This window comes from Phycodurus eques, chromosome 13, assembly GCF_024500275.1.
Source record: "Phycodurus eques isolate BA_2022a chromosome 13, UOR_Pequ_1.1, whole genome shotgun sequence".
NCBI lineage: Eukaryota > Metazoa > Chordata > Actinopteri > Syngnathiformes > Syngnathidae > Phycodurus > Phycodurus eques.
The window spans coordinates 17,305,155-17,332,711 of record NC_084537.1 but is presented as its reverse complement, the minus strand read 5'-3'; the positions used below and the strand labels follow the sequence as shown (position 1 = coordinate 17,332,711).

Genomic DNA, 27,557 nt, shown 5'->3' with positions numbered 1-27,557 from the left:
ACACTTGATGAACATCTTGCATCTTATTACAGGTGCGTCTCAATAACTTTGCTTACAATAAGGTGCAAAAGTTAATTGACTTCAGTTGTTCAATTCAAAAAGGGAAACCCGTAATACAGAATTCAGAAAGCCAAATCCGCCCCAAATTAGCTATCAAGTATCATTTTGATTGTGTCTCGGAGCTGTATCAGCAATTTTCAGCTTCCGTCCAATCAGAGAAGTATCTATTATTAACCACAATATTGGGATCGCTCAGTAGGATGCAGTACAATAGTCGACATATTGTTAAATCAACTCTATATATTTGTAAAAGAAGAATTTTGCTTACGTTTCTGGTACTGGATCTTATCTCGTGTACGCCAAATGCCAATGTTAAGGGAGCACTTCATGTATGCTTCAACTAGAAAAGCGTATCTTATTTATAAGTGGTACAGGAAATGGATGGATGGATGGATGTTTTATGTTCGATCATAATTATGTACAACACTTTTGATACAGGCGCAGATGTGTTTTTTTTTTTTAAGTGCTCTATAAATATAGTTGAGTTGGTCAACACTTATAATATGCATGTAATGTGCCATTATCAACGGGACACCTGCGATTTGCTGTAATAAACAGATGAAAAACGACTGTGATACGTGGAGTGGCACTGTTGTTGTCCGCAGATCTGCAGTCAAAGAGCGAGAGAAACAAGTCAGCAGCATGCATAAACAAGACGATTATCGAGAACACACGTGAATGAAGAGGAAGGAAAAAACGTAGGAGGCAATACTCAACAAATCCAACACAGACCCCGCGAATCTGGTAATAAATATAGACATCTTTAATTTCATTAGTCCAACAATGCCGCAATAGTTATAAATAGCAACAAATCCAAATTGCAACGAGAAGCCCGAACCTCTCTTGACACCATACCTACACTTATTTAATAGAAGAAGAAAAAAAGAGCAGTATAAAGGTTAGTGGCAAAAAAATGCTGACAAAAATGGGCCCGCGTGCTTGTAAGCCTTCTAAAAGGTAACCGATAGAAGTCGCAAATGGATCCTGTAAGGTGGTGTACGGATACCGATTTTTAACATCTGAAGGGCAAAAGCACTCAGGATAACCTTAGAGAGACATCCGACAATCGGGACTGTGCTGACTTTGATTGCTCAAATTTGGCCCGATTTTCAGTATGCGTGTACGGCGCTTCGTTGGCAATCGTCCAGTTTCACGTCACAGTCACCCGGCCCAGCTCGGTATTGACCGCACACACACACAAACACAAGGATTTGTGATTGTAACTACTGAACAGGTTTAACAGTTACGATTTTAGGGCTCAACCGTTTTCCAATTGGGGAGGTAGAAAATCCATCTGAACACACACCACAGGTTATTAAGTCAGTATAATCTTTTCGAGACATCCGAGAATCGGGCCTTTGCTGACCTTGACCGCAAGGGAAGATGCTCAAGTTTGGCCCGATTTTCGGTATGCATGTACCCCAATTAACTCATTTTAGTATGAACCCACGTCAAAGGGAATAGTGTTTCGCGACAGAAGGCCTAAAATGCTCGAAGAAAATGTTAAGTTGCAGAATTCATGTGCATAGACTTTTTTTTTTTTTTTTTTACGTGCAAGTGACGGGATGCTCGTACGTTGAGTCGACAAACACAAGGTGGACTTGTTCCCTCACTGTAAAACCGTTTGTCTATATGCGAAAAAGGCTGACATTCTGGCCACATAATACCCGTGATTAACCACCTACCTGCTAATTTATCATCGTTGGCGCATAAAAAACAAACAAAAAAACATATATATATATATATATATATATATATATATAATAGTGTGTGCTTTTGTCGAGTTAACAAAATGACAGTATCGGGTAAAATGAACTAGGAAGAGAAGGAGCTGTAAATAAAGGGGAGGGGGCGGGGTGGTTGCTACCTCAAAGGCACGTGTGTGTGTGGGTGCACAGCTCGTGAACTGAGGTAGTCTGGATGAGGGTGGCCTAAATGTTACTCAAATTGCGACTTCCAAATCGCAGCTGCCCCCTCGTGGTCAGTTTGGCACACTGCACGTGTGAGCAAAATGTCTGTCGGTTGTTTGGTGTATGTGAAGGTGTTGAAGGGGGTCGGGTTAGGTTGTGTGGGTGGGGTCTCAGCAGCAGCGCACGCGAGGTGGGGGTAACTCCGGAGGCACTTCGGGTTCGGGCTGTAGGGACAGCAAACTGCCGGAGAGCTCCTTGTTGGGAACCTCAAGCGGCATCTGGAGACGGGAAAAGAGGAACAAAAACACAGGGAAGAGTCACTGCACACAGAAAACAAAAATGACAACCATATACGAAAATCGGAACAACTAAAATGGCACCCAGAACTAAGCAAAATATGGCCCACTCTATACTTTAATCTTTAATAATTTAGTTGTTTTTCCCCTGGCTAAAATTGATTCATTAAAATGAATGTATTTGTTTTTTTAAGTCCATTTGTATTAAATAATTGATTAATCTATTCATTGGAAATCTGATACTGTAAAAAAATTATAAATACACACAAATAAAAAGGGCGGCACGGTGGTCGACTAGTTAGAGCGTCTGCCTCACAGTTCTGAGGACCGGGGTTCAATCCCCGGCCCCGCCTGTGTGGAATTTGCATGTTCTCTCCGTGCCTGTGTGGGTTTTCTCCAGGCACTCCGGTTTCCTCCCACATCCCAAAAACATGCATGCTAGGTTCATTGACGGCTCTAAATTGCCCGTAGGTGTGAATGTGAGTGTGAATGGTTGTTTGTTTATGTGTGCCCTGCGATTGGCTGGCAACCGGTTCAGGGTGTACCCCGCCTCCTGCCCGATGTTAGCTGGAATAGGCTCCAGCACGCCCCTAGTGGATGGATGGATAAATAAAAAGCTCTGATACTATTACACAGAACAAACGTTTGCCCAATTTCAAATTTGCACAATATCCCCACCTTGCTGAGAATGTCGCCCACGAGCTTGAGGAAGATCTCGTCCACATTACAGTTGTCTTTGGCACTCGTCTCGCAGAAACGCATGCCACTTATTCGGGAGGAAAACTGCAACACAAGCGCGCGCGCACACACACACACACACAGTATAGCATTAGCATCGCTAATAGCAACAACAAACAAACAAAAATACTCAGGGACACAACTTAGTTTCTAAACACTCACCCTTTCTCCTTGTTGTCTGGAGATGATCCGATCGCTCTCGCAGTCCATCTTGTTGCCCACCAGGAGAAGCTCCGCCTCCTCGGAGGCATACTGATGATGTACAAGACAAAGAAGAGACGGTTTATAAAACGATGCGCACTTGTTCTAACAGTTTTATACACATCCGTGACTCAATTTTGATGACATACATACTCGCGACACACACACTACTATCTAATGAGATCCAATACAAAAGTTTGGCCTTAACAAAGACAATAACGCACATGTTTGATGAATACTTTCAAAGGGATCCAATGAAAAATATGTTTATCATTGTGGTTGTAGTTTGCAGTAGTGTACAACGTCACTGCATCATACAGAGAGATGTTTCTAACATTTTGACTAAGGTTGAAAATGTTAGCAAACTTTCATTGGAAATTTAAAGGCTTGTTCCAAAATTAAGTTTTGGGGGGGATTATAATTTTAATAAACTGCTAATCAGATGTTCAAATTTAAAAATGTTTTAATCTTGTTTGATTATGGCAGTAATTTAATTGTTTTTATGCATTTTATTTATTTGTAATTAACTGCAAATAAGATTTTCAAATTTGAAAATAGTTTACCTCATGTTTGATTGTGACTGTAATTTTGTTTTTATCAAGTAATTTTTTTGTCAGATTTCTTTGGTAAATTGGGAATTTAATTTACATTTTTAAAATATATTTTATTATGTGTTCTTTATCTGTACTTTAATACATTTTAATCTGTTTAATTAGGGCAGTAATTTTTTTTGTTTAATACTTTTTTATAATGTACCTCTATTACATTATTTTTTTAATTTTTGTTTATAACCTTTGATAATTCTTTTTTAAATATATTTTTAATCAAATGTAAATGTATTTTTAATAAACTGCATATTTGATGTTAAAATTTAGACACAATCTACTCTATGTTCAACTATGAATGGATTTTTTTTTTTTTAAATGTGTTATTATTTATTCATTTTAGGATACATTTTAATCAAAGTATGCACAATGTTCCCAATAACTGCATGTTTATATAAACTACCCAACATTTATAGCCAATTCCCAGTGTTGTAGAACTGTCACAAATTAACCAGGATTGATTTTTTTCCCTGTTTTGAGCCTCTTGTGTGACTAGTTATAAGGAATACGGAAACCAAAATACGTCATTTGAATACAGCTCATGAACTGGGAGCGTATTGGGTGACCTTGTCAATCATCTTCATCCACTTGGGAAGGTCGTCGAAGGTCTCCTGCTTGGTGATGTCGTAGACCAGCACGATGCCCTTGGCGCCGCGGTAGTATGCCGACGTGATGCTGTTGAAGCGCTCCTGGCCCGCTGTGTCCCTTTCACATTAATGACATTATTGTCACATTTGACTCTGGGCTCAGTCAGGATAGCTTTCATACCGCCTGTGCAATCAATTAGCTAGACTGTGTCGACAGCCACACTGCGTCGCGTCACTCGAGTTAACTTCAAGTGTGAACTTTTAAAGGAGACATATTATGCTTTTTTTCCCCGTCTCTCACAATTTAAAAGTTTATTTATTTTTTTAACATGTTCGTGACATACACATCCCCAAACACAAATACACACACACCGCGTTGACAACTTTGCAGAGGAATCAACTCAGTGCTGCTTATCAGAAGCTAACACTGCTCGCTAATGCTAATCTGAGCAGTCGACAAACCCCGATGCAGCTCTGCTTACCCTTTTGCTTTGACACTTTTCTTAAAAATGTATTTCCATCCCTTTATTGAAAAACAGGACCTTATTTCAAATTGACGGAGAAAATGCTCATCAGACCAGTTGAAAGTGGCTCTGGATCTTTGGCCAGTCTGGCTGATCATGTCATGGGGTGGAAAAACTGCATAGGGCTTTGTTATTATGTATATTAGCCCTACTTTTATGTAACAGTGGGGTGGGGGGTGCTAAATGTCTCGCTCACAGACACATTTTCAGAAATGATCACGTAATAAGTTTACGTGGTTGTTTAATTTCACACTTGATGGGTGGGCAGGCACTCGAGAAGCACAACTATTTGTATAAAAGTCATTCAAAAAAAAAATCTATTTTCCATAATATGTCCCCTTTCAAGTTAGGACGCGTCATATGGCAGGCCCTTCAAGTGTTACTGTACCTGCGGGACCCCCGCGAGTCACAGCGGGAGCAGATACTAGATGGCGTCGCTATCCCTTAAAGATGGAAGTGAGGGTGCGGCTGTGATGGAAGCTGTTCAACGTGACAAAGCACACATAGAATGTGGGGAAGAGTGCAAACAAGTGGGGGAGGGGGTGTTAGTTGACAGGAAAAGATGTGTGAATGAGACAAGCGAGGGTGGTGCCAGCGACACATGCGAGATCAGTGCTCAGCAGAATGAAATAATGTCAAACATAAAACAGTGCGCGTCATGAGTTCATGTCTTAACGCCCTTTGACATTGTGCTCCATCTGGTTTTTGCACCTTGGCCAAAAGGGGGTAGTATAATTTAGACGTACATAACATGAAGGAGAGTCTCACAACTAAGTGATTCAGTAAGCTGCAGTAATATTAGTCTTTTTTGCAGAGGATAAAGAATATACACCTGCAGGTATTGTTATATTTTCTGTCTACATGTGTTGCTGTTATGTTTGTGTTCAAATATCCGCTGCTTAAAGCGTTAGAACTACCTCAACACCGATGCCAGTTTTGCTAGCCCGCCTACGGCATTTTGTATTGTGCGTTAGCATTAAGCTAGCGGGCCCTCGGAAGTTATGTGATTTGATTAAATACACGCCGCGTAACTCTCTTTTAAATTGTCAAAAATCGGATTTAATCACATTGTCACTGAAAAATAGTATTTCTGGCATTGTCACCTTCAATTACAATTTTAACTGAATTGTGGACGTATTTCAATCATTACTCAAGGGGAAATTCATTACCTGTTGACCATGTTTCTGCTAGACTTTACACCTATCTGATCGGCTTAATCGGTATCGGCCAATAATTAGCATTTCATGCTGATCGGGTTTAATGTCATAATTCGCCGATCCGATCAATGCCGTCATTGATTGGCTACGCAAAGGACATTTACTGCGCGTCGCCGTCATATACAATATTTTTTAATCGAAAAGCTAGCCTTGTCGCATGTCTTTTGACATCATTTACGATCACTGGGCTTTGTAAAATCAAAGGCGACCGGATACACTCGTTACCACGCCCACGACAACAACAACAACATCAATGGATCGTGTGTGTATTGTGTTGGTCAAAAAAGAACAAAATGGGGAAAAACGTGGTGGTCACCGGTGCTCGGGAGAAGACGTTTGTTCAAGCTTTCCCTGAGGTATGTTCACTTACTTTTAATACGATACGACTCATAAGCAGCCAACAAATGTATGTAAATGTGATGTATCTTATGTAGCCTAGCAAGCTAGTGCTAGCACTAACGGTTGTACGTAAACATGCCGGCGTTCTGTTGAATCATGCTCTAATGTTTCGGTGTTTGTGAAGTAATTGAATTATAATAAAGTAATTACTGTAAGTTAGCGCCCATTATTTTCGTCATGTTCTAATGTTGGTTTGACCTGACTGATTAGAATACATGACCTGACTGGAGAATATTTTTGGATACTCAGTATACAATAGACAAGTGTATACAGAAATGAACATGTAATTTAAATGGACACATTGCTCCATTTTGTTATCGAATCGGTGATCGGCTATCTTTTTTTTTTTTTTTTTTTAAACTGGCTGATTGGTGATTGGCCCCAAAAATCCCGATTGTGTGAAGCCTAGTTGCATGTTTTTATCTGTAAAGAGAATACAATGTGCATCTCTTCAGCACTGCACCCTTTGATTTAGACAAACTAAATTTATAAAATGTTATATTAAGACATCTTTCATGACTCTCAAGTTCAAGAGATTTAAAGAAAATACACACGTGACACAGTAAGACTTATCCTATCGCATCCCATGCTACTAAAATACAATATGGTATTATAATTTAGCAGCCTCACGTGTGTGCGTGGGTCATTATTGTGCATTGAGGCAGCAATGATGTGGTAAAGCATGTGATAAATACGGTGGCCGACAGGGGCAAATACACTGAAAACAGCCCTTTTCTGCATAGCAGGGTTGACAAAAGACAAAAAACACACAAACACATTAAACAACTGCAAAAGAAAAACGCTGCAACATAAAAACTATTATCTCGCAGCATTTTTCCTCTGGAGTTGTGTTTTGTGATTGCAGAATTTCTTTCTTGCAGCATTTTTCTTTTGCAGTTGTTTTTTTGTGATAGCAGCATTTTTCTCTTGTTGTTGCTTTATGTGGTTGTGTGTTTTTTGTTTTATGTCATTCCTGAATTTGCCCCCGTCAGCCACTGTAGACAAACGAATAAAACATGCACAAAACGGATGGCGTTTAAAACCTTGTGCTCACCAGATCTGCAACCGGATCTTCTTTCCCCTCAACTCCACCGTCTTGATTTTGAAATCCACTCCTAAGGCAAAGAAAGAAAAGGCATTTATTACCATAATTATAATCCTTTCGATGGTTCTCGGTGAGTCGAGTGGAATATCATGACAGAAAATAGAGCTCCGTCGTGATGACAGCTGCCTGCATACAGGCGACTATTTTAGGATTGGACATTGATGACGGGACTGCCGAGCTGTTTTGCTCAAAACAACAGACCAGGAACGGAACATTTGACTGTCAACATCTACATTTATAGAATTCAAAACCACCTTTGTGGGTGGAATGATTGGAAGCTTATTTTATTTGAAACAAAGTTGATAAAAAGTTAATACAAAAAATAAATACATTTGAATGTACAATATGAGGCTAGTTTTCATCTTTAATTTAATGACAAGTGGTTGGTGCCTGAATAAAAAGTAACAAGTTAAATAAAGTGTCACAATAAAACCACAGCAAATGGGCAGTTCAAGTGCAATGTTACAATAGTGGTCACAATAGTGCTTTATTTACTGTACAAGTAAGTTATTGTAACACTCAAAATAATCAAATCATTCCTTGTACACTATATTAGCTGATTACACCGCTGAACCCCTTCTGCTGACGCCATTTTTGTTCTTTTTAATTTTTTTATTAGCTATTAAATTCAGACTAAACATGAAGCAAGTCACATGAAACACATAATGCAAGGGGGTGGGGGATATTAAACACAACGACCATTTCGATACGGAATAATACCTGAAGTAAATACAATTTGAAATGTGTTTTGTTCGAATGTTTTGCAAGTTAGACTGTTAGACTATTGAGAGTTAGCACCACTTGGCTAATTACAGATGCTAACTTGACACATTCAGTAAACATTACATCAAAACCTGTCGGTATTTCAGACAGCCGATTTCCCCCCAGGAAATAGACGGAGACTAATTTTTTGAAGGCATCCACGCAACTTGTATTTGACGTAGCCTTGAGTCCAACCCTGTTAATAGACTAAGCCCTACCATTGTAAATGGTGATTCAAAAACAAGAAGTCACCCAAAGAAGGTGACTTTTTTTCGCCCTCACCTACGGTGGACTTGCAGGCCTCGCAGAATGTGTCGTCGGTGTATCGCTCCATGAGACTGGTTTTCCCCACGCCGCGGGAGCCAATAATGATGATTTGAAGCTTCAAGTCAGCGGGCCTGGGCGGCATCTTCCTGCGGCGCGACTGAGCCCCGAGAGCGGGTGACGAGTTCGAGGAGCTCCCGCCGCCGACCCTTCGCGAGATGTCATATCTCGGATCCATTAGTGACTCCACATTTGTGATTAAAAGTTGGAAAAAAAAAAAAAAAACAGAACTGAGACTTAATATTTGTGGCAACTTTCGTAAGTCTCCTGGGAAGTTTGGGCAACTTTGCTTCCCACTGCCGATTGTTGTTTTCCGGCCATTAGATTCCGAAAGGTGGTGACGTCATTGGCTCGCCTAAAACAGTTTCCGGTTCCGTCGGAAATGTAAAAACAAATTATATATTGAAAATAAATACAATCTAAACCTCAAGGGATTTAAAGGGATTTCAAGAGATCCAGTGTTGTTAAAATGTAATTTTAATGAAATTCAGTTAAATATTTAATTATGTACAAAATCCATTTTTATTTGGAATATTGGTGTATTAATGAATGCGAAACAGGTTAGCCATCTACTGTCATTCACAGTGGCGTGAAGTGAAGGAAGTACAAATACTTCGCGACTGTAGTTAAGTCGATTTTCAAATAAGTGTACTTAACCTGAGTATTTATTTTAATGATGACTCTTTTTTTTTATCCGACATGGGAAAGTATTTTGTGTGCAGGTTTTTTTAATTTTATTTTTGCTCATAATGCCAAAATATCAAAAGTTATTGTATATCATTGACAGTAAAAAAAAAAAAAAAAAAAAAAAAAATCACATTTACTTTTGCATGCAAGCACATTCCAGAGTCTGTACCTTTTTTTTTTTTTTCATTTTTTAAAAACACCTGTGTTCTAGGGCATTGATTCCATTACAACTGGACTGTTCTGGTTTTCTTTTCAAACTTTTAAGACGTTTCGCGTTTGGAGTACAATACAGTACATCGTCTCAGGACAGTGCTTGTAGCCTATAGGAAGCCTGCTCGGAATCGATCAGTTGAGCACAGTCAATGAGCATATTAAATTTTGTCTACACACTATAGTTTTGTCAACTGCGTTGAATTAAAGTGTTTAGTCTTACACAATAAATCATGGTTGCCATTACTACTGTTGTTATACAATTATGATGTTATATAACTGCTTCGAATAATCTAGTTAAGCATCGACTATTATTTTGAAATTGGCGACTTTGATTCACAGCGCGTAGCCGTGTGTTTCGGCCTTCGGCGGTACCCGTCGGCTGCGCCACTGAGTGACGTCACGCCTGCTCCCCCCCCCCCCCCCCCCCCCCCCCCTTCAGTTTAATCCAAACATCGACGACGGAACGTCCGCGGCCAATCGAACCATCACCGAACCTCCCTCGCATCGGCGTTTAGTGACAGCATGGCTGCCCAGAAAATAAACGAAGCCCACGAACACATAGCCAAAGCCGAGAAATGGTAAGCGTAGTTAAGTCGCTATATCGCCGTTAAAGGGACGTTTGGTGCTAGCTACAGTGGCGGCTAAAGGGCCACTGGTGTGGCTTCTTCATGCTACCGCTTGACAGCTGAATGGATGCGTGTCATTCATCGCTTTATCAATAATGTGATTCATTGCAGCTTAAAGACAAGCCTGACAAAGTGGAAGCCGGATTTTGACAGCGCCGCCTCAGAATACGCTAAAGCAGGTACTGTAAAGCTCTTAAAAATAATAATAATAATAATCATCATCATCATCATACAAATTAAAAAAATCTCAGGGTACACTACACACACACATTGAATTTTAACCTATTTTTTTAAATGTGACCCCACAAATCACGAGGGGAAAAAAACAAACAATCTCTTGTGTTTTACATTGTGTACTGTACATAACCTGTCTGTCGTAGTACCAAGACTGACCTGTGAGGGGCAGCATCACACTGTCAATATGAACGCAGGTTATAAGACACGCCCATTTTGAGTCTCGTGTCTACGACACCAAACTAGTCGAGGCAAAAATCGTCAGCGCATTCCATGTTTGTGGACGGCAAGAAATCCGAAAGAAAAAGATCAAGGATGCCGGCACATTGTGCTGCATACGGATGCACACAACGGTATACAATCAAAACAACTGAGCTGGGAATACCCTTTCACATGTAAACTTTTTTTTTTCCCTCCCCAAAATGTTCTGTGTTGATAACAGGCACTTTGTTATTGAAACAAAAAGTAAACCTCATGAAAATCGGTTGAGCAAATAAGCAAGTTACAACTAAATTTCAATGTCCATTCCCCCTTTGATGGGAATGTTGACCTCTCCAATATGGCCGCCACATAGGTACGTCAGTGAGCCAGGCTGCTCCAGCACATATAGTTTTCTCTTCATATCTGTGGGCAGTATGGTGCCACAGGGCATCCAGGAAATACAAAGAGAGTAGAAGAAGAAATAGAAGAAGCTAGGCTAACTGTTAGCTTATAGGACTTGAGAGACACATTATATAGATATACACATATAGAGATATAAACTGTTGCCATATCACCCCTTTACAGAACGTGTGACGTAGCAGTTTTGCAAAATATTGTGTTTATTAAAAGCAGATTGAGGAGGACAAATATCTCCCGATGCACCCCACACTACAGAATAATCAGTCAAGATAATCTTTCTGCGACATCTGACAATCCTTTGTTGACTGTGAGTGGTATGTTCGTACCTCACTTACGTATCATGTCGCTTGCTTTTAGCCGTGTGCTTCAAGAACGCCAAGCAGTACGAGCAAGCTAAGGATGCTTACCTGAAGGAGGCCGAATATCACACAGAGAACAAGACGTATCCGTCACTCATTTGTTATTCTTGACTTGCCGTTGCCACTTTTATTTGAATTATTTCCTTAACTTGTCCCCTGCAGGCTTTTCCACGCTGCCAAGTGAGTGTCTTCTTATCCTTAAAAAAAAAAAAAAAAAAACATAAAAAAACCACACGAAACGTGTTATTGTTTTTGTCACGTGTTTGTCCATATTCCTCAGGGCTATAGAACAAGCGGGCATGATGATGAAAGAGCAGAAGAAGATGCCCGAGGCCATCCAGTACATCGAGAAGGCGTGCATGATGTACATGGAGAACGGGACCCCCGACACCGCCGCCATGGCGCTGGACCGCGCTGGAAAGTCAGTATGAAACGCTCAAAAACAAACAAACAAAAATAGCGCTGGGCGCTTCGTTAGGTACACCTGTACTCAACCAGATCTGATGCGAACGTTCTGCCTTCACAACGATAAGCGTCACCAACGCAAAAGCCCCATTTAAGTCCAATTATGCAAAGTATTCATGCAATAAGTGTCCGATGAGGAGTTATTTAATACAATGTGATGTGTATCTTCCTCCTTTGTGTGCCCAGGTTGATCGAGCCTCTCAACATTGAGAAAGCAGTGGACTTGTATCAGAAGGCAGCTGGTGTGTTTGAGGTAACAATAATAGTCCATTGAATTATTATTATGATTATTCATTTCTATTCAACTGTGTTGTCTGCTTGCCGTAGAACGAGGACCGCCTGCGCCAAGCTGTGGAGTTACTGGGTAAAGCTTCCAGGCTGCTGGTGCGGTTAAAAAGGTAAAAAGAGCGGCAGCTGGCTCTGTTGCTTCTTCGTCGTCGCTCACGGAATTGTGGCGTGTTTACGTACGTGCGTGTGCACAAAGGTTGGATGACGCTGCCGTGGCTCTGCAGAAAGAGAAGAACATGTACAAGGAGATTGAAAACTTTCCAATGTGCTTCAAGGTGAGCGTCTTCTTTCACCGTAGAAGGGGAGAAAATGGCTTCTTTTCAGGGCGCAGACGTCTGCCAAGGCCAAATTAAGTCAAGTCAGAATCTCTTGGGTCCACTACAATCCGTTCGGCGACGCTCGTTTGCATTTTTTAACTAGTTTTTAAATGAAAATTAAATGAATCTCTCTGCCACCCTTTCAAAATCCTTAAGTGTACAGGCAATGTCATATTTTTAATTATCATGCAAATGTAAAATGTTATGATGTTAATATTAGGACGTCGGAGCAATATATCGCTGTCTAAACTTTAATGATTAATGACATCTCACGGGTCCTAAATAAAAATAATAAATTGTTAAGATAATTTAATTGAAAATATTTTTATTGCATTATATTTATAACAAATTTTTTTGCTGTTGACACAAATTGTCATCCGCAATAAATGAACCACGATATACCAAGAAATTACTTTTGTTTGTTTGTTTGTTTCCCTAATAAAACAATTGATTGATAGCATTGCAAGCATCAGATTGTTTTATTGAGCTCCCACTGTACAAAGAGATGTGATTAACTTACATACCAACAACACAGCAAATGATGATCATAATAATGAGCTGAATGATTGGTGTTTTTGTCCAGAAAACGACAGCTCAGGTGCTGATCCACCTTCACCGAGGAGACTACGTCGCGGCTGACAAGTGCGTCAGAGAGAGTTACAGGTGGGATCTGTTGATATGCAATTTTTTGTTCCTAATTCCCCAAAAATGTAATAAAATCATGAGAAAAGTTCTGATGTTCTTGCGTCAAAATACGCAAAGGAGAAAGGATGCAAATGAATTATGCTCGCGCAAAGGCACCACTGGCTAACTGTACTATATCCCCCCCGGCCCCATAAAACGAGTCTCCATGAGGATTAGATTGCATTTTCAATCTTGGAGGCAGCACTTCATCAGCAAGCAGACGATTTACACTTTTTGAATTGGTAAAGCTGATCCGTGCGTACGGCACGTGCGGCTGACATCGCCAAATACAATCCCCCGCAGCCATGTCAACAACTTAGCCGACTATACAAGTATGTTCCACTTGTCAGAAGCTAGCGATGCTAACACTGTTAGATAACCCTGATGTGCACGTCCGACAACACTGCAGCTCTGCTTTTGGATTAGACATTCTTCTGTGTAGTCTACTTGGTGAGCAGGCACTTCAGAGACATAACTATTTTTTACACAATCAATAAAAAGTTGATTTTCCCTTTAAAAAAAAAAAGTCCTGCTTTTTTGGTGTGCAGCCTGCCGGGCTACAGCGGCAGCGAAGACTGCGTCGCCATGGAGACGCTGCTGCAGGGCTTCGACGAGCAGGACGAGGATCAGGTTTACCGCGTGTGCAACTCCCCTCTGCTCAAGTACATGGATAATGACGTGAGTACCACAGTCACCATAGTCATACACCAAAACAGTAGCAACAGTTCACTTAAATCAAGCAACGCAGCCGCAGATTATTGGCACCAATTTTTAACAGGGACTTCTTTGATAGAATAGCTACCGATCAAATGAATAAACAAAACAAAAAAACGGTTTAATGCCACTTCAAGTTGAAGTTTGTCAAACTAAACATAAAACAAAGACAATTACGTGTTGCGTATCTAAACCAAGCGCATAGTTTTTTTGCCTTAAGAAATTCCACTCGTTTAATGCTAATACACAATGAAGAACACCATAGACCCGTGAATGACACTAGCATCAATGGTACTGTCGTTATATAACCCTTTAATCAATGGATATTTGACGGCGGCTGTGCAGCAACACATGAAGACAGACAATATACCAATACTCACAGGCATAACTCTGGCGTCGGCAGAATCCTCGCACCTCCAAAACTGTCACTTTTCAGGAGACCCCAAAAAACCGGTACATTTGTTGAACCATTAACATTGAATTGTCAAAGAGAGTAAGCCATTTTCAATAATTTAGATTGGTCAATAATTTATAACGATATCAGACACACGTGGGGCCTGACCAAGAGTGTAGATTTGTGAAAAATACGAAATTTACCACATTTTGACATAGGAGGTTTCGGCCCCACACCAGCCATATATTCTTTATCTGCTGCAAAAAATGACAAATATTACTGCATCTACTGAGCTATGTGTCCTTATGTCTGTATTATACTGCCCCCTGGTGGCCAAGGCACGCACACCACAAGGAACACAATGTGGGGCTGGAACTGATTAATTTCCAGTGGGAAGTATGATTTGAGATACAAGTATGGTCACGGAACAAATTAAACCCGTTAAGGCACTCAAAAAGTATAATAGTGGATAGTTTTTTTTTCCTTTTTAAGTCAAAATAATTGGTAAATTTTCATAAAAAAAATATAGAAACAAATGAGGAGCTTTATTTTTATTTAAAAAATAGATCAAATCGGTACCTTTTTACAATTGTGCCCAAAAACAAGTGTTCACTTTTTTAAATTTGTAGTAACAAAAATAAAATATGGGTTGATATATGTTTGGTTGAATATTTAAAAAAAAAAAGCTTCAAAAAAATTACAACTAAACTGATATTTTAAAACCAAATTAAAGGGGTATTTTCTACATTTTATTTTAAAAAGAAATTGAGTTAAGCTTTTTAAAAATCACATTTTTTACTTTAAAAATATATTTTACGTTGAAAAATGTTTTGCAAAAAATAAGGGGTTACATTTTATTAAGAAAATAGTTATAACTTTCAAATGTAAATAATGGAACTTTTTGATTTTGAGTTTAAAAATCAATGCAATTTGTACATGCTGTTGCACAAAAATGGGATAGCTTTTAAAATGTGCTGGCCTATTTAAAAAAACATAATTGGTAGCTTTTTAGAAATGTATCACCAAAAATAAAAGATAACATTTTCAATTAGAATTTTTTTTCAAAGTGTGTACATATTCTTTAAATGAAATATGTTAAAAAAAAAGAAAAGACACTACCCATCTTTAGACTGCATTGTGTAATTAATTCCCATTCGGACGAATGTTTGTGTTTGCGACATGCAGTACGCCAAGCTTGCCATCTCGCTGCGGGTGCCGGGCGGAGGAGGCAAGAAGAAGAAGGCCGCCGCGGCTCCATCAGGAGGTGCCGGCGGGGACAAGGCCAACGTTGCTGCTGACGACGAGGATGAGTATGAGGGCGGACTTTGTTAGCCTTAGCCCATCTTCCTTCTTTCCCTTTTAAAACCTTCACCCCTCTGCTGTGATGGCCGCAATCGGCCCACGTTGTGCAAAAAAACAAAACAAATCTAATAACACAAATAAGACTTCCAGTAGATGTTGCTGATTTATTTTAAGGTGGAAGTATGGAACTTGTATCATTTCTGCTCATGGTGACGTGCATGTGTACATGTTTTGTGCGTCTTAACAAAAAGAAATATGAAAAATGTGTGTATACCGTAGCTCTTTAATTTATTCAGGGTCCCTATTCTCGGAACAATAATTCACCCAATGCATGATTCTCCAAGCTCAACATAATGCAAATAAATAAAAACAGTTCAAAGGTCAGCTTGTAGACAATTACGTCCTCTTTGTCTACCTCCAGCTGTGTGCGCGTTACCCATTTCAATGCATTTGACCCTAAAATGCTGAGTCAGCTTACTGTTCTTAAAGGAAATAATTAAGGGATGATTTATTTCTGTATTTTTTTTAATATATATATATATATATATATTGTGCTCTTGCCCATGTTTACATTCCTGAAGCAAATACTGTATCTGATGTATATACATGCGCATACATCAATAAACAATCCATCTGGTTGGCTTTTTTCGACTGTCTTTTCGAATTGTATCGATCGCACATTTTTCTCTAAATAGTATGACTACAAAAATGTTATGTAAAATGACATCTCTTTAAAAAATAAACCTATTCTTGTAAACGTACAACTTCATGCATAATTTTTGACTATTTTCCTTGAAAATGTATGCCCTTATTTTCTGAATTATTTGACTGTTATTACTAATAAGTGTATAATTACTCATTTATTCTCATTATATTACAACTTGAAACATGACTACCCTCATAAAATTTTGACTGTTTCTCTAGATTTTGTGTTCTTCTGAAATGAAATTTAAAAAAACTACTACCGGTAATTAACAACTTGTGACAACCATTTTTTTCTCAAAATGTTACTTTTATTAAATGCGTAGTATATTATTAAGTTTAGTGTAATATTAGGACTTTAATATTGTTATATTTGGAGTTTCTTTATTTTTTAATTGTAAATAGTTTTTTTAAAAACAATATTTTGTAAAATTACATATTTTCCTTAAAATGTTATTGTTATTAAGTATACATTACGTGTAGCGTAGTATTAGTAGCTTTTTTTCTGGAAATATTATGACTTGAAAAACGATTTTAATATTCCTTTGTATCTTGTAAACTTCTCAAAATATATTACGTTATGCTCGCACAAGTACAACTTTATGATAACTTTTGTCCTTAACTGTGATAGCTTTTATTTACAAAAATTGTATGCGGTTATTCCCGTGAAATTACAACTTTTCTAAATTGTTTGACTTTCTTGAAATACTACATTTTCCTTGCGATATTGTGACTTTTTTTTCTCGTTACATCGCAACTTTTAAAATGTATGACTTTTGAGTACCTTCTGCCATCTAGTGGTTCTTCTCCAAACTTCAACGTTGACTGTCATCTTTCTAACGTGATGCAAAGACAAAATGTGAGCAACGGGAGGAGGAAATGCAGAAACAGGAAGCTTGTTTGAGTGATTGTCTGATTGGCTCACTTCTCTCTCTCGTGGGGAATGCTGGGAACCATTGCAAACAAGCTTAGTGAGGCGCCATTTTGTTTTTGTTTTTTTATTGATGACCTCCATCACAGCCTTTATTATCATACACGTTCACATTTCACACTTGTATTACGTCCTCTTATGCATTTGCAATAAAAATTAACAATAATGAAGTGCGTCTTTCATGCTACAATGTCCTCTAATGCATAGTTTTTTTGTTGTTGTTGCTTTTTTTTTAACCCCTCACCCCCAATAAGCGAGCGCCAGGGAACTTCCTGCTCATCTGATTAGGAAACTGCAAAATGATCGATTGGCAATTAAATCTTTTTTTTTTTTCGTACCCCCGGCGGGTTGCCACTCTCTGTCGCTTGTGCAATAAACATTAAGTACGTGTCATGCCGTACTATTAAATAGTTCTAATCGAGTTGGAGCCAACGCATCGTAACACATACAATGAATCCGGGTTTGAAAAGAGTGCTACCTAAATGGTGTGTTAAGTAAAAAAAGAAAAAACATCTAAGGCAAATCGTTCGCCTACTACCAAAGTTGCCCAAGTCATATTTGAACTTTTTCAAATAAAAAAAGACAAAACTATTTTTTAGCAACTATATTAGTATTTTTTTAAGTGATTGAAGTTAAAAATGACTTAGGCAATTTTGCTATGAACAACAAGAAGAAGAAGAACCCAAATAAAAATGGTCCTTCATGTGTTCCATCTATATTTTATATATTCCGAAACACAAATCATTGTTTTACTTCAGTTTTTTTGTTTTTCCTCTAAGAATAAAACAAAATTTGAGAAAAAAAACAAAAGAGCAAACAAATATTTGTTTCTTTGTGGTTCAGAGATTTAAATAAAAATCACTATCCTTTTTCACTGTAATAAATATTTATAATTAATTTCCACATTTTGTGATTTTTTTTTAATACCAAAGGACACTAAAAATTGTTTTGCGGTTGTTTCTCAAACAAAAATCTTATAATTTGGAGAGACAACCCAAAAAAGTATTGTATTTCAAGATAAAAAAATAAAGTTAGATTTTTCATAGTTTTGCAAGTTGTTTTACTTAAATAAAAATCTCCCAAAATTTTGAAATAAACAACCAAAATAAATTCTTATTTTGAGGTAATTTTCATTATGATTATTTTTCATTTTCACGTGTGTTTTTTCATTGTTGCTTTTGGGTTGTTTCTCCCTAATAAAAATATGGAAAAAATTCCAAAAACATCTGCTCTTGTGTTTTGGAAATAAAAAAAAAAAAAAAAAAAAACTTGCACTGTATCCAAATGACGTCAGTTTATATTTTTTCCCACAAAATTTTGTGAGTGTTATTAAAAACCAAAACAAACATTTTTAAAACATTTTACCTGAAAGAAAAATAAATTCAGATTTTTTTTGGGTCAGTTAAAATAAAAATAAAAACTCATAAAATTGAACATAAGTAACCAAAAAAACAACATGAACAATATATGAATAGCTTCTGATAATGTACGAATATTTTTGTCTTTTGGTTATCTCCATATTTTTCATTATTATGGTTTTATCCCAAACACAAAGATCAAGCATCTTTAGTTGTTACTCTCTAATGAAAATATCACAAAGTTTGAAGAACCCCCCCCCCCCAAAAAAAAAAGAGTTTTTGGAGGTAAAAAAATGTTACCTCCAAAAATAATAATAATCTTTTTATTGTTGTTGTCCAATGTCATAATCACTGAGTTTGTGTGTTGTTTTGTTGTTGTTGTTTGTGTTTTTTTTCACCGTCAGCATAAACACAAAGATTTATTTCCCTTGTTTTTGTTGTTTGTCGGAAATGTTGTCTTTTCAAATGGAATTTTGTATCTGTTATGTGATCACACCGACTGAATTTGTGTGAGAAGAGCGCTTCCTGAGAAACGCGTACATGTAGTAAGACTTCAAAAACAAATAAAATGTGAAGACGTGGTTCTCCCAAATAACAAAACAACATTTTTTTTTTTTTTTTTTTTGGGTGTTCATGTGTTGCACCTGTCCACATCAGTCCTTAAAAACTATTGCACGGTCCCCTGTTCCAAGCATTCCAGTCAGAGAAGAAGAATTGTGCTCATTTGGTGTGGGAAGCCCTTTTTGGGGTCCTTGCTAGAGCATTTTTTAAAATGTTTTTTTTAAAGTCTTCGGAGATGGGAACTTTTTACAGCGTACGATGTCAGGAAAAGTCTTCGTTTCGTCCGCCGACAGCAGCACCAGCAAAATTTGTGCTCAAAAAGTCAGGAAAAAGTGCGGCGGGCGGGTGAGCGTGTAGAAAAAAAAAAAAAAAAACTCACTGGGTCTTCTCGCGCGTCCACTTGATCATGGTCTCTGGCGAGCGGTAGAGGAAGATGAGCTTGGCATACATGTCCTCCTCCAAGTCCAGCTCGCCCGTCTCGCGCACCAGGAAGATGTCGGTGCACAGCTTGAGGATGCGGTCCACGTTGGGCAGCTCCTCGAACATGATGGTGTGCGAGATGCCGCTGAAGAACTCGCGCACGAACTTGCCGATCACCAGCACCACCGATGCGTACAGGCCCATAATCCTGACACGCACGCGCGCGCACACACACACACACACACAGCAGCAGGAAACAAAAACATCAAAAACGAGCATACAGCGACAAGTTCAGCTACAAATTTGAAAGGTTTTGTATTTCTTAATCAGAATTTTTTTTATTTATTTTTTTTTTTTTTTGCTTTGTGGATGATTTTCTCCAAATTTAGCAAATATTTTTCTTTTGGATACAAATACAAAACGCAAACTTTGGAGAGAAATGACAAAAAATACCGGTACATGTTCTTTGTATTGAGGAGCTAAAAATGAACTTTCGTTGGCCAACCATCTAAAACGAGTATCGCTAATGTACAGGAGCGGTCGTACCCGTATCCGGCCAGGAAGCCGAGACTGGGCGGGCTGACTTGGTCGCTGAAGACGTAGAGCTCCAGGCAGTCGTCGTGGTTCTGACTCTTCTCGATGGGGCCGCGTTCCATCTGGTTGACGATCCACCACTCCTGGAGCTGACTTTGGGCCGTCTTCACTTGATGCAGGCTCAGGCTGATGTTCAGCATCTTCCCGTCTGGTGTGAACAAATTACACCATTTAAATCAGACTTTCGGACAGGAAATTGGCACAAAATAAAAAAACTCAAAAATAAAAGCACATTCTACAACAGTGTTGCAGCCATCTCAACAATATGTTGCCAGACAGGAAGTGGAGGTGGAAGTAAAAAATAAAAGCACATTCTATGACAGTATTGAGAAGAACCTTTGTCAGATAGAATGTTGCGCTCATATTCAAAATAAAAGCCACCAATCACAAATAGAAGTGGAGGTTATATTAAAAAATAAAAATAAAAGCCCATCCTCTAACAGTGTTGCTTTCATATTAATTAGGGAAGGACTGTGTTCAGGGAGGAAGTGGTGCTAAAATTCAAACTAAAAGTCACCAATCACAAAAAGACAACGGTGGACAGTCAGGAAGTGGAGGTGAAATTAAAAAATAAAAGCCTTACGCCACTTCTGGTATGAGAACTATGGCCAGACAAAAAGGAGTGGAAAAATTCAAAATACAACCCACCAACCACAATAAATGATAGACTTTTAATCAGACAGGAAGTGGACGTACTATTCAAAAATAGTCCATTCCAGAAAAGTGGTGGTTCCATATTAAATATGGAAGAACAAACGGGAAGAAGAGCTGAAAATCAAAATAAAAGCCACCAATCATAACATTAGAACTGTGGTCAGGAAGTGGTGCTAAAATTCAAAATAAAAGCCAACAATTACAAAGAGTAGAACTGCAGTAAGACAAGAAGCTGGGGTAAAATTCAAAATAAAAGCCTGAAAATATAAAAATAATGGGCTAGAAAGTAGGGGTGAAATGTCCCAAAAAATTCAAGCAGATTATATTCATCGTTGAATCCATTGTCACTCGAGGACCTTTGTAGGCAGGAAGTGGAGGTGAGATGAAAAAAATCAAAGCATTTCTTAGCAGTGTTGAGACGGGAAGTAGAGGTGTAATGGCCAAAATAAAGCGGTCTACCTTTATACAGCTGCTCGACGGGCTTGGCGTCTGAATCGCTTGGGGCTCTGATGTAGCGCGGGAAGATGTTTTTGAGCGCCCTGCGTGTAGAAAAGACAACGTGAACGGGATCCGCGCGCTCTGGCTCTCGGCGAACGGTCCACTCACACGTGCGAGCGGCTGTCGTTTCCGCTGAGCAGCAGCACGAGCTCCTTCTTGGTGTCCTCGCCCAGATTGGTCACCCGTTTGCCGGACGCCGTCTCGGCCTTGGCTCCCAAGCTGAGGTTGCGCTGCACGGACCAGGACACGGTGATGGGGAAGTCCTCGTCCAGGGTCAGCATGTCAATGAGGGTCTTCCTGCTCGGGGGGCTGATGGTCCACAGAGAGTTGGAGCTGCCCTTCAGCTCGGCGATCACCAGGTCGCCCGGCGTGTAGCCCCCAAGCCACTCCAGCGCTTCCTGGTGGTGCCCGTCGCAGAGACGCAAAGTCAGCGTTTTTACGACTTCTATTAAAGCAGCCAAGTTTCCTTCATTTTAAAAATCGTTTTGGGCTGTTTCTCTCACAATTTTGGACATTAAAAAAATATATTATTTCATTATTTTTTCTCACTCCAAATTAGTTTTTTCTTAAGAAGTCTGAAAGACAAAGAAATTAGTTTTACCTTTTATCTCCATATTTGGTGAGGTTTTCATTTTAATTTGATCATTATTATTTTTTGGGGGGGTTGTTTCGCTCTCAATTTTGTAAGTTAAAAATAAATAAATAAAAATAAAAAAATCAGAAATACAGTGCAACTTCAACTTATGACAAGTTGGTTACAGAACAATTTTTTTTGAAATAAAAATTACCTTGGGTTACATCCTATTTTTGGTTCACGATCAGTGTTGGCATGGCCGCGGAAGGCTCAGAACTTTGTGCTTTTTCTTGTGTCGCATAAACATCATTGGCACCGTGCTTCAGGTATCTTTGGGTTTTCTTTTGGCTCAAATGGCTGCCACGTCCCACAATGCAACGCAAAAGCTGTGCTGCATTGTGGGAGGTGTCGGCCATTTCGAGCTAACAGTAACCACAGTGAATGCAAACAGCATTCTACCTGGAAAGGCTAAGACACGGCACGGTGCTTTGCGAACCCACTGTTATTTCATCATCAGAAATTCTTGTTTCCCCCCATTTCTATATTGTACAGCATTTATCTTTAACCACACAACGACCAAAATAAGGTGAACGCTCATTCGTGTCATTCAGCGGCTGGAACGGATGAATTGTTTGTTGCGATTCATTTCAGAGCTTAATGTGTGAGGAGACATTTTGCTGTTGGTGTTGTACTCACCTCGTCGTCATTGTACAGTTTGACAAAATTGGTAAAGTCTTTTTGCGAGACGCCCTGCAGTTGTTTCTGCTGAGCACTCATGGTAAAGATGGGCTGCCGTGGACAGAAAGTAAACGCCATGATTGACTTGCTACTTGTTCTTTTCAGTTTTCCCCCCTTCTCATCTCACCTGGAAGCCGGCCAGCGTGATCTCGAAGGAGACGTCCAGAGGCGGGTTGACCACGCCGGCCACGGACTTGACGAGCGACATGAAGAGCAGCGGGAACCACACGATGCAGATGAGCAGCATCACTATCATCCCACCCATGCCGTACTTCACCACCTTCTTCTTCTTCTGGCCTCGGGGCTGAGGGTATCTCTGTTTGGTGGAAAGATTGCTTGTTATTGCCGCTTGTCGCCTCTCTTCACTCGGTCTGTTCTCCCTCAATGGACATATCAGCAGGTGTTTGTGCTTGTTGCCTTTTTTGTTGCTCATTACTATACATACTAGCAGGTGCTTCTTTTGCACTTTGGGTATTTTGTCTTTCTTGTCTGTATGTCCCCTCTCAAACCAGCAGGTGTTATTGCTATTATTCTATTTTGGTATTTCTTTTTGTTGTCTCTCTTCTCTCTCTCTGTCCCCTTTCAAACATCATAGTAGCACCTGTTATTGCTAATGTCATCTTATTACGATTTGACTTTTTCCTCTCTGTCAGTACCCTTTCAAATGAAATACTAGAAACTTATTGCTTTTGGCCTTACTTCTGTCCCTTCTCTCTTCTCTTTCTGTCCCCTCTTGAACTAAGTACACTCAGGTTTATTGCTGTTGCTGTCTGTTTTCTTGCCTTTTGTCATTATTTTTGTTGTTGTCCATTTGTCTCCTCTAAAACCAAGTACCTGAAGATGTTGTTATTGCTATTATCTTGGGTCTTTCCTCTTGTAAACCACATACCAGCAGGTGTTTTTGCCCTTTGTTCTCTCTCTCTTCTGCCTACCTGTAAGCTCTCAAACGAAGTTCAAAAAGGTCTTACTGCTATTTGCCTTCTGTCTTTCACCAATGAAACCAAATACAGACTTGTACAGTACGTTTGCTGTTGCTTAAATTTCTCTCTCTTTTGTCTCTGTCAACTCTCAAACTATTATTCCTATTTTCTTTATTTTTCACCACCCAAACCACATATGACAGGTGTTACTGTCTTTTACTATTGCTGGTTGTGCTCTATCTGTGGCACAGCAAGATGAACAGACCAGTCGTACTGCATGACCAAGCTGTGGAACAGAACATTTTGAGGAGCAAAGAAAAGTTCAACCAAGAAATAATTTCAAGCAACACTTAGCAATCTCCTTTTTCGCTCAGCTCCTCTTCCAAAATGTCACAAGTGGATTTTATTCCAGCACCTTCTCTGACTCTCGCCAGCATTTGAGGATGAAGATGTGCGCATATATGTCCTCCACGCAGATCCAGCTGGACAGAGACAGCGACGTGTCCGTCCACACCCAGTCCATCACGGCACGCAGCTCGGTCAGGAACGGAACCAGACGGAACCTGCAAACAATGCCTGTGTTTTTTTGTTTTTCACGATTTTGTATGTCCAGCACGACTTCCTTACCCTTGGAAGAGGAAGAGGTTGACATAATTGTAGCTCTTAGTGAGGAAGTTGCCCAACACGCGGGTGGGATAACCGCAGCGGATCTGATAGGCCGACAACCCGAAGTAGATGCACTTGACAAAATACCACATCTGTGCCACATTGTTCTTGTTGAAACGCCTTGGCGGAGGTTGGAAAGGACACACAATAAACTAATGATATTTAATGCTGAGAGGGCGAGCGGATACATTCTTACTTCTCGGTGACTCCCGGCAGGATGAAGAACATCCAGAAGTGGATGCCGAAGACTAGGAAGACCTGGAAGATGACCTTGCCCATGACAGACTTGCGCAAGTAGAGGGCCCGGTCCACTACCATAGTCCCGAACTGGATGAGGACCATCACCAAAAAAGGTCCGGGGACCTGATCCTCTGAAAGGGACGAAGTGATGTCTGCCGCCGAGTGTTTCTACAAGACAACAGATCAGGATGGAAATTTGTGCTTTCCAGCAGCTTCCTCCTACAACCCCCGGAAGTGTCCCAGTCAAGAATCTGTCCATTTCGACTGTCCATGGATCATTACGATCGGAAATAACTTTTGAACGGCAAGTCATACCTGGATAACATTGACTTTAACCCTGACATTCTTATGGGTAAGCTGTCAGAGCCAGGAATCAAGCTGATTTGACATTCCATGAGTTGCTACAGTTGGAACTACCTGTAATTCTTGAATGGAAGGTCATACACGTAAATTTGACTTCTACCCCCTAATTCATAGAGTTACCTTTCCAACTGTACCATCTATATCATTTTATGTTGTTTGGAAGTGTCCATGCTGGGATTTGGGTTGTTTCGACTGTACACTGGTCTTTTGGAAATACATTTTGAACTAAGAGTCTTACAGAGATGAATTTCAACCACTACATTTGTAATCAGACTGTTTTGACTGTCCTTCATTATAGTTGGAAATAACTTTTAAAAATATAACCACATTGGGATCAATTTTACTTCTACCCCAACATTCTTAGGTTACCTTTCCAAAGGTACTACACGTATCCTTCTACGTTGTCGAGTTGTTGTTGTTGTGTCTGAGCTGGGAATCCTGCTGTTTTGGTGGTCCCCGGATCATTATTGTTAGAAATAACTTTTAAACAGAAAATCTGATCTGGCTAAATTCAACTTTGACTCCCACATTTATAGGGGTGAGCTTTCCAACCATACCACTCGCCCTTCAATGTTGTGGGGAGGAGCCCGAGCCAGGAATTGGGCTGCTTTGACAGTCCTTGGATCATTAAAGTTGGATATAACTTTTGAACTGAAAGCCAACAATTGAACTTGACCCCCACATTTCTAGGGGTGAGCTTTTAAGCAGAACCTACATCTCTTTATGCTGTCTGGAAGTGTCAAAGTCAGGAATAAGACTCTATTGGTGGTCCACGACTCACTACAGTTGAAAATAATTCCTTAAGAGAAACTCACACCCAGGTGAATTTTACTTCTACCCACACATTTTTAGGGATGAACTTTTCAGCAGTACAACCCTCTGAAAATCTCAGTGTACAGGTGACACCTACACCAAAAGCCCAGAAGCCAAAGACGATGATAATGAAGTCAACAGTGTCGGCGAGGAACATGAGCACATAGACGTCGGTCACAGCGCTGTACTCGGGATGGATGAGGTCGTAAAAGAACTGACGCATGGGTACGTAGATCTCCATGAACCTGAAACGCACAAACCAAGCTATGATCAACTGTATTACACGAAAATCAACACAAAGTAAACGTGAGCACTGGAATGTTACAAAGATTGGCTGAAAAAGATGATGTGTTGTACTTCTTGACAGTGTAGGCTCTGGCCTTGAAGAGCTGCTCCTTCAGCTTCTCCAGGATCATCTGCTTCTTGGTCTTCTTATGAACGCTGGCTTCGCTGCCATCCTTGTGGCTGCTGCTGCAGGATGTGACACTTCCTGCAGAGACAATCGAGTCAGGAACAAAGCTTCAAACGCAAAGCCTGAATCAGACCTCTTGTGGTGAGTGGGATTTAACCAAGCAAAAAAGATGGTCTCACCGCGCTTGGCTCGGGCGGATGAGTGCAGGGATCGGTGCAAGACATGCGAACCGCCGCTGGAGCTTGTGCGCCGCTGGTAGGTGGGCTGCTGCGGGTGATGCAGCTGCACATGACCCGAGTCCATTGAGGTGCCGAAGTTGATGGAGCCTAATGTCTGTGTGGAGCCCCGCCGCTCACGTACCCCCGAGGAGGCGGTGGTGCTGGCGGCAGAGCCGGCTTCTGACTCCCTCTCGCTCTCGTCTCTGGGAGTCCCCTCATCTTCCGACTCGCTCTGATGGGGCGCCTCCCTCTTCTCCTTAGGGTCGTCCTCGTCCCACAGCCCGTGGCACTGTGATGGCACGGGGTCTCACTCAATGCCCAAATCAATATGAACAAGAATATCTGCGTTTGTGCTAGCCTACTAAAGCTAACACTAACTGTAAAATAGAGGTGCACTGCACTCATGTTATATAGCTGGATAAAGCTAACAGTATATAAAATAGAAGAGGGCTGTAGTCATGTTAGGTGGCTAAAATAATCAGTGGAGAGTGTAACCTCAATTTAACAGACCCAGAAACAACAGATTTCAGATTTAACGGACAGAAAACAGTGTCCCCGTTGGAACTGAAAACACCCCCTTTGTAGCGGACAAAGACCGTTAGTTCCACAATTGACCGCTGTTGTTTACTAGTGCAAGCATCAGAGAGCGACTGGGTTGTGCCTCTGTTGTCACAGATATGAGGACTAGATCCGGCTAACCGACGTGCCTACCTGGCGGGAATTTTGGCAGGGGCGACGTTCCCATCAAAGGCAATGCATTGAAATTAGCTTACCGTCGCCATACGCACGTAGCTCAAAAGGTGTCGTATCTATCTATTCATAACTAGGGCTTACATTTATTCGCACGCTCATGTCTCATGTCTCGAACATTCTATACTGGTTTTGGTACAGTATTCAGTTGTTTTTATGTCAAGCACTTCTCTATGACACCAAGGTGGGAAAAGGAAGCCCGCTAACCTCACGGCTCATGAAAGCGACTCTCGACTCGCCATCACAATAACTTTCTTCCACCAGCTGCACGCCATTATCACTCCTCCCAAGCAGCAGCGATCACTGCACTTTCATGGCTGCACAGTATTATACAATCAAAACAATGTTTAAAGGTAGATTTAGGTCAACTTTAAAACTTTTCAAACTTTTATACATTTATTTACAATAATTTTGTACTGTACTGGGTGTGAAAGTGCTTCAAACCAATGGACAAACGGCCTTAACGGACGACCCCGCCCCCCTATTAGTCCGTTAAATCAAGTTTCCATGGCT

The 27,557-nt window shown here is 40.1% G+C and overlaps 3 protein-coding genes and 1 long non-coding RNA gene across 4 annotated transcripts in view; 2 read left to right on the top strand and 2 right to left on the bottom strand.

The window, feature by feature from the left end:
- Nucleotides 1-800: 800 nt before the first annotated feature.
- On the bottom strand, nt 801-9,071 carry rab12 (RAB12, member RAS oncogene family). The gene is made up of 6 exons (XM_061693089.1): nt 8,687-9,071; nt 7,592-7,652; nt 4,377-4,515; nt 3,167-3,256; nt 2,945-3,049; nt 801-2,248 (listed from the first exon to the last, which is right to left on the bottom strand). The coding sequence occupies exons 1-6, from the start codon at nt 8,904-8,906 to the stop codon at nt 2,141-2,143; spliced, it is 723 nt and encodes a 240-aa protein (XP_061549073.1). The 5' UTR covers nt 8,907-9,071; the 3' UTR covers nt 801-2,140.
- Nucleotides 9,072-10,066: 995 nt separating this feature from the next.
- napgb (N-ethylmaleimide-sensitive factor attachment protein, gamma b) lies at nt 10,067-16,277 on the top strand. Its single transcript, XM_061695205.1, has 11 exons — nt 10,067-10,206; nt 10,366-10,433; nt 11,467-11,551; nt 11,631-11,648; nt 11,749-11,889; nt 12,120-12,186; nt 12,261-12,331; nt 12,418-12,496; nt 13,122-13,201; nt 13,771-13,900; nt 15,516-16,277. Exons 1-11 carry the CDS (start codon nt 10,151-10,153, stop codon nt 15,660-15,662), a joined length of 942 nt encoding a protein of 313 aa, XP_061551189.1. The 5' UTR covers nt 10,067-10,150; the 3' UTR covers nt 15,663-16,277.
- LOC133412126 (piezo-type mechanosensitive ion channel component 2) overlaps nt 15,612-27,557 on the bottom strand; it is a 69,047-nt gene continuing 57,101 nt past the window's right edge. The window contains exons 41-52 of the mRNA XM_061695204.1: nt 26,256-26,583; nt 26,022-26,154; nt 25,762-25,909; nt 24,445-24,656; nt 24,210-24,368; nt 23,998-24,145; nt 22,790-22,978; nt 22,621-22,713; nt 21,459-21,748; nt 21,312-21,391; nt 20,151-20,346; nt 15,612-19,812 (exon numbers count right to left, since the gene is read on the bottom strand). Coding sequence (XP_061551188.1) covers nt 19,560-19,812; nt 20,151-20,346; nt 21,312-21,391; nt 21,459-21,748; nt 22,621-22,713; nt 22,790-22,978; nt 23,998-24,145; nt 24,210-24,368; nt 24,445-24,656; nt 25,762-25,909; nt 26,022-26,154; nt 26,256-26,583 — 2,229 coding nt within the window. The 3' untranslated portion in view covers nt 15,612-19,559. The remainder of the gene's footprint in view (nt 19,813-20,150; nt 20,347-21,311; nt 21,392-21,458; nt 21,749-22,620; nt 22,714-22,789; nt 22,979-23,997; nt 24,146-24,209; nt 24,369-24,444; nt 24,657-25,761; nt 25,910-26,021; nt 26,155-26,255; nt 26,584-27,557) is intronic.
- Nucleotides 24,396-26,075, top strand: LOC133412129 (uncharacterized). The gene is made up of 3 exons (XR_009769737.1): nt 24,396-25,672; nt 25,744-25,889; nt 26,037-26,075. It is a non-coding gene; the product is annotated as an uncharacterized LOC133412129 (long non-coding RNA).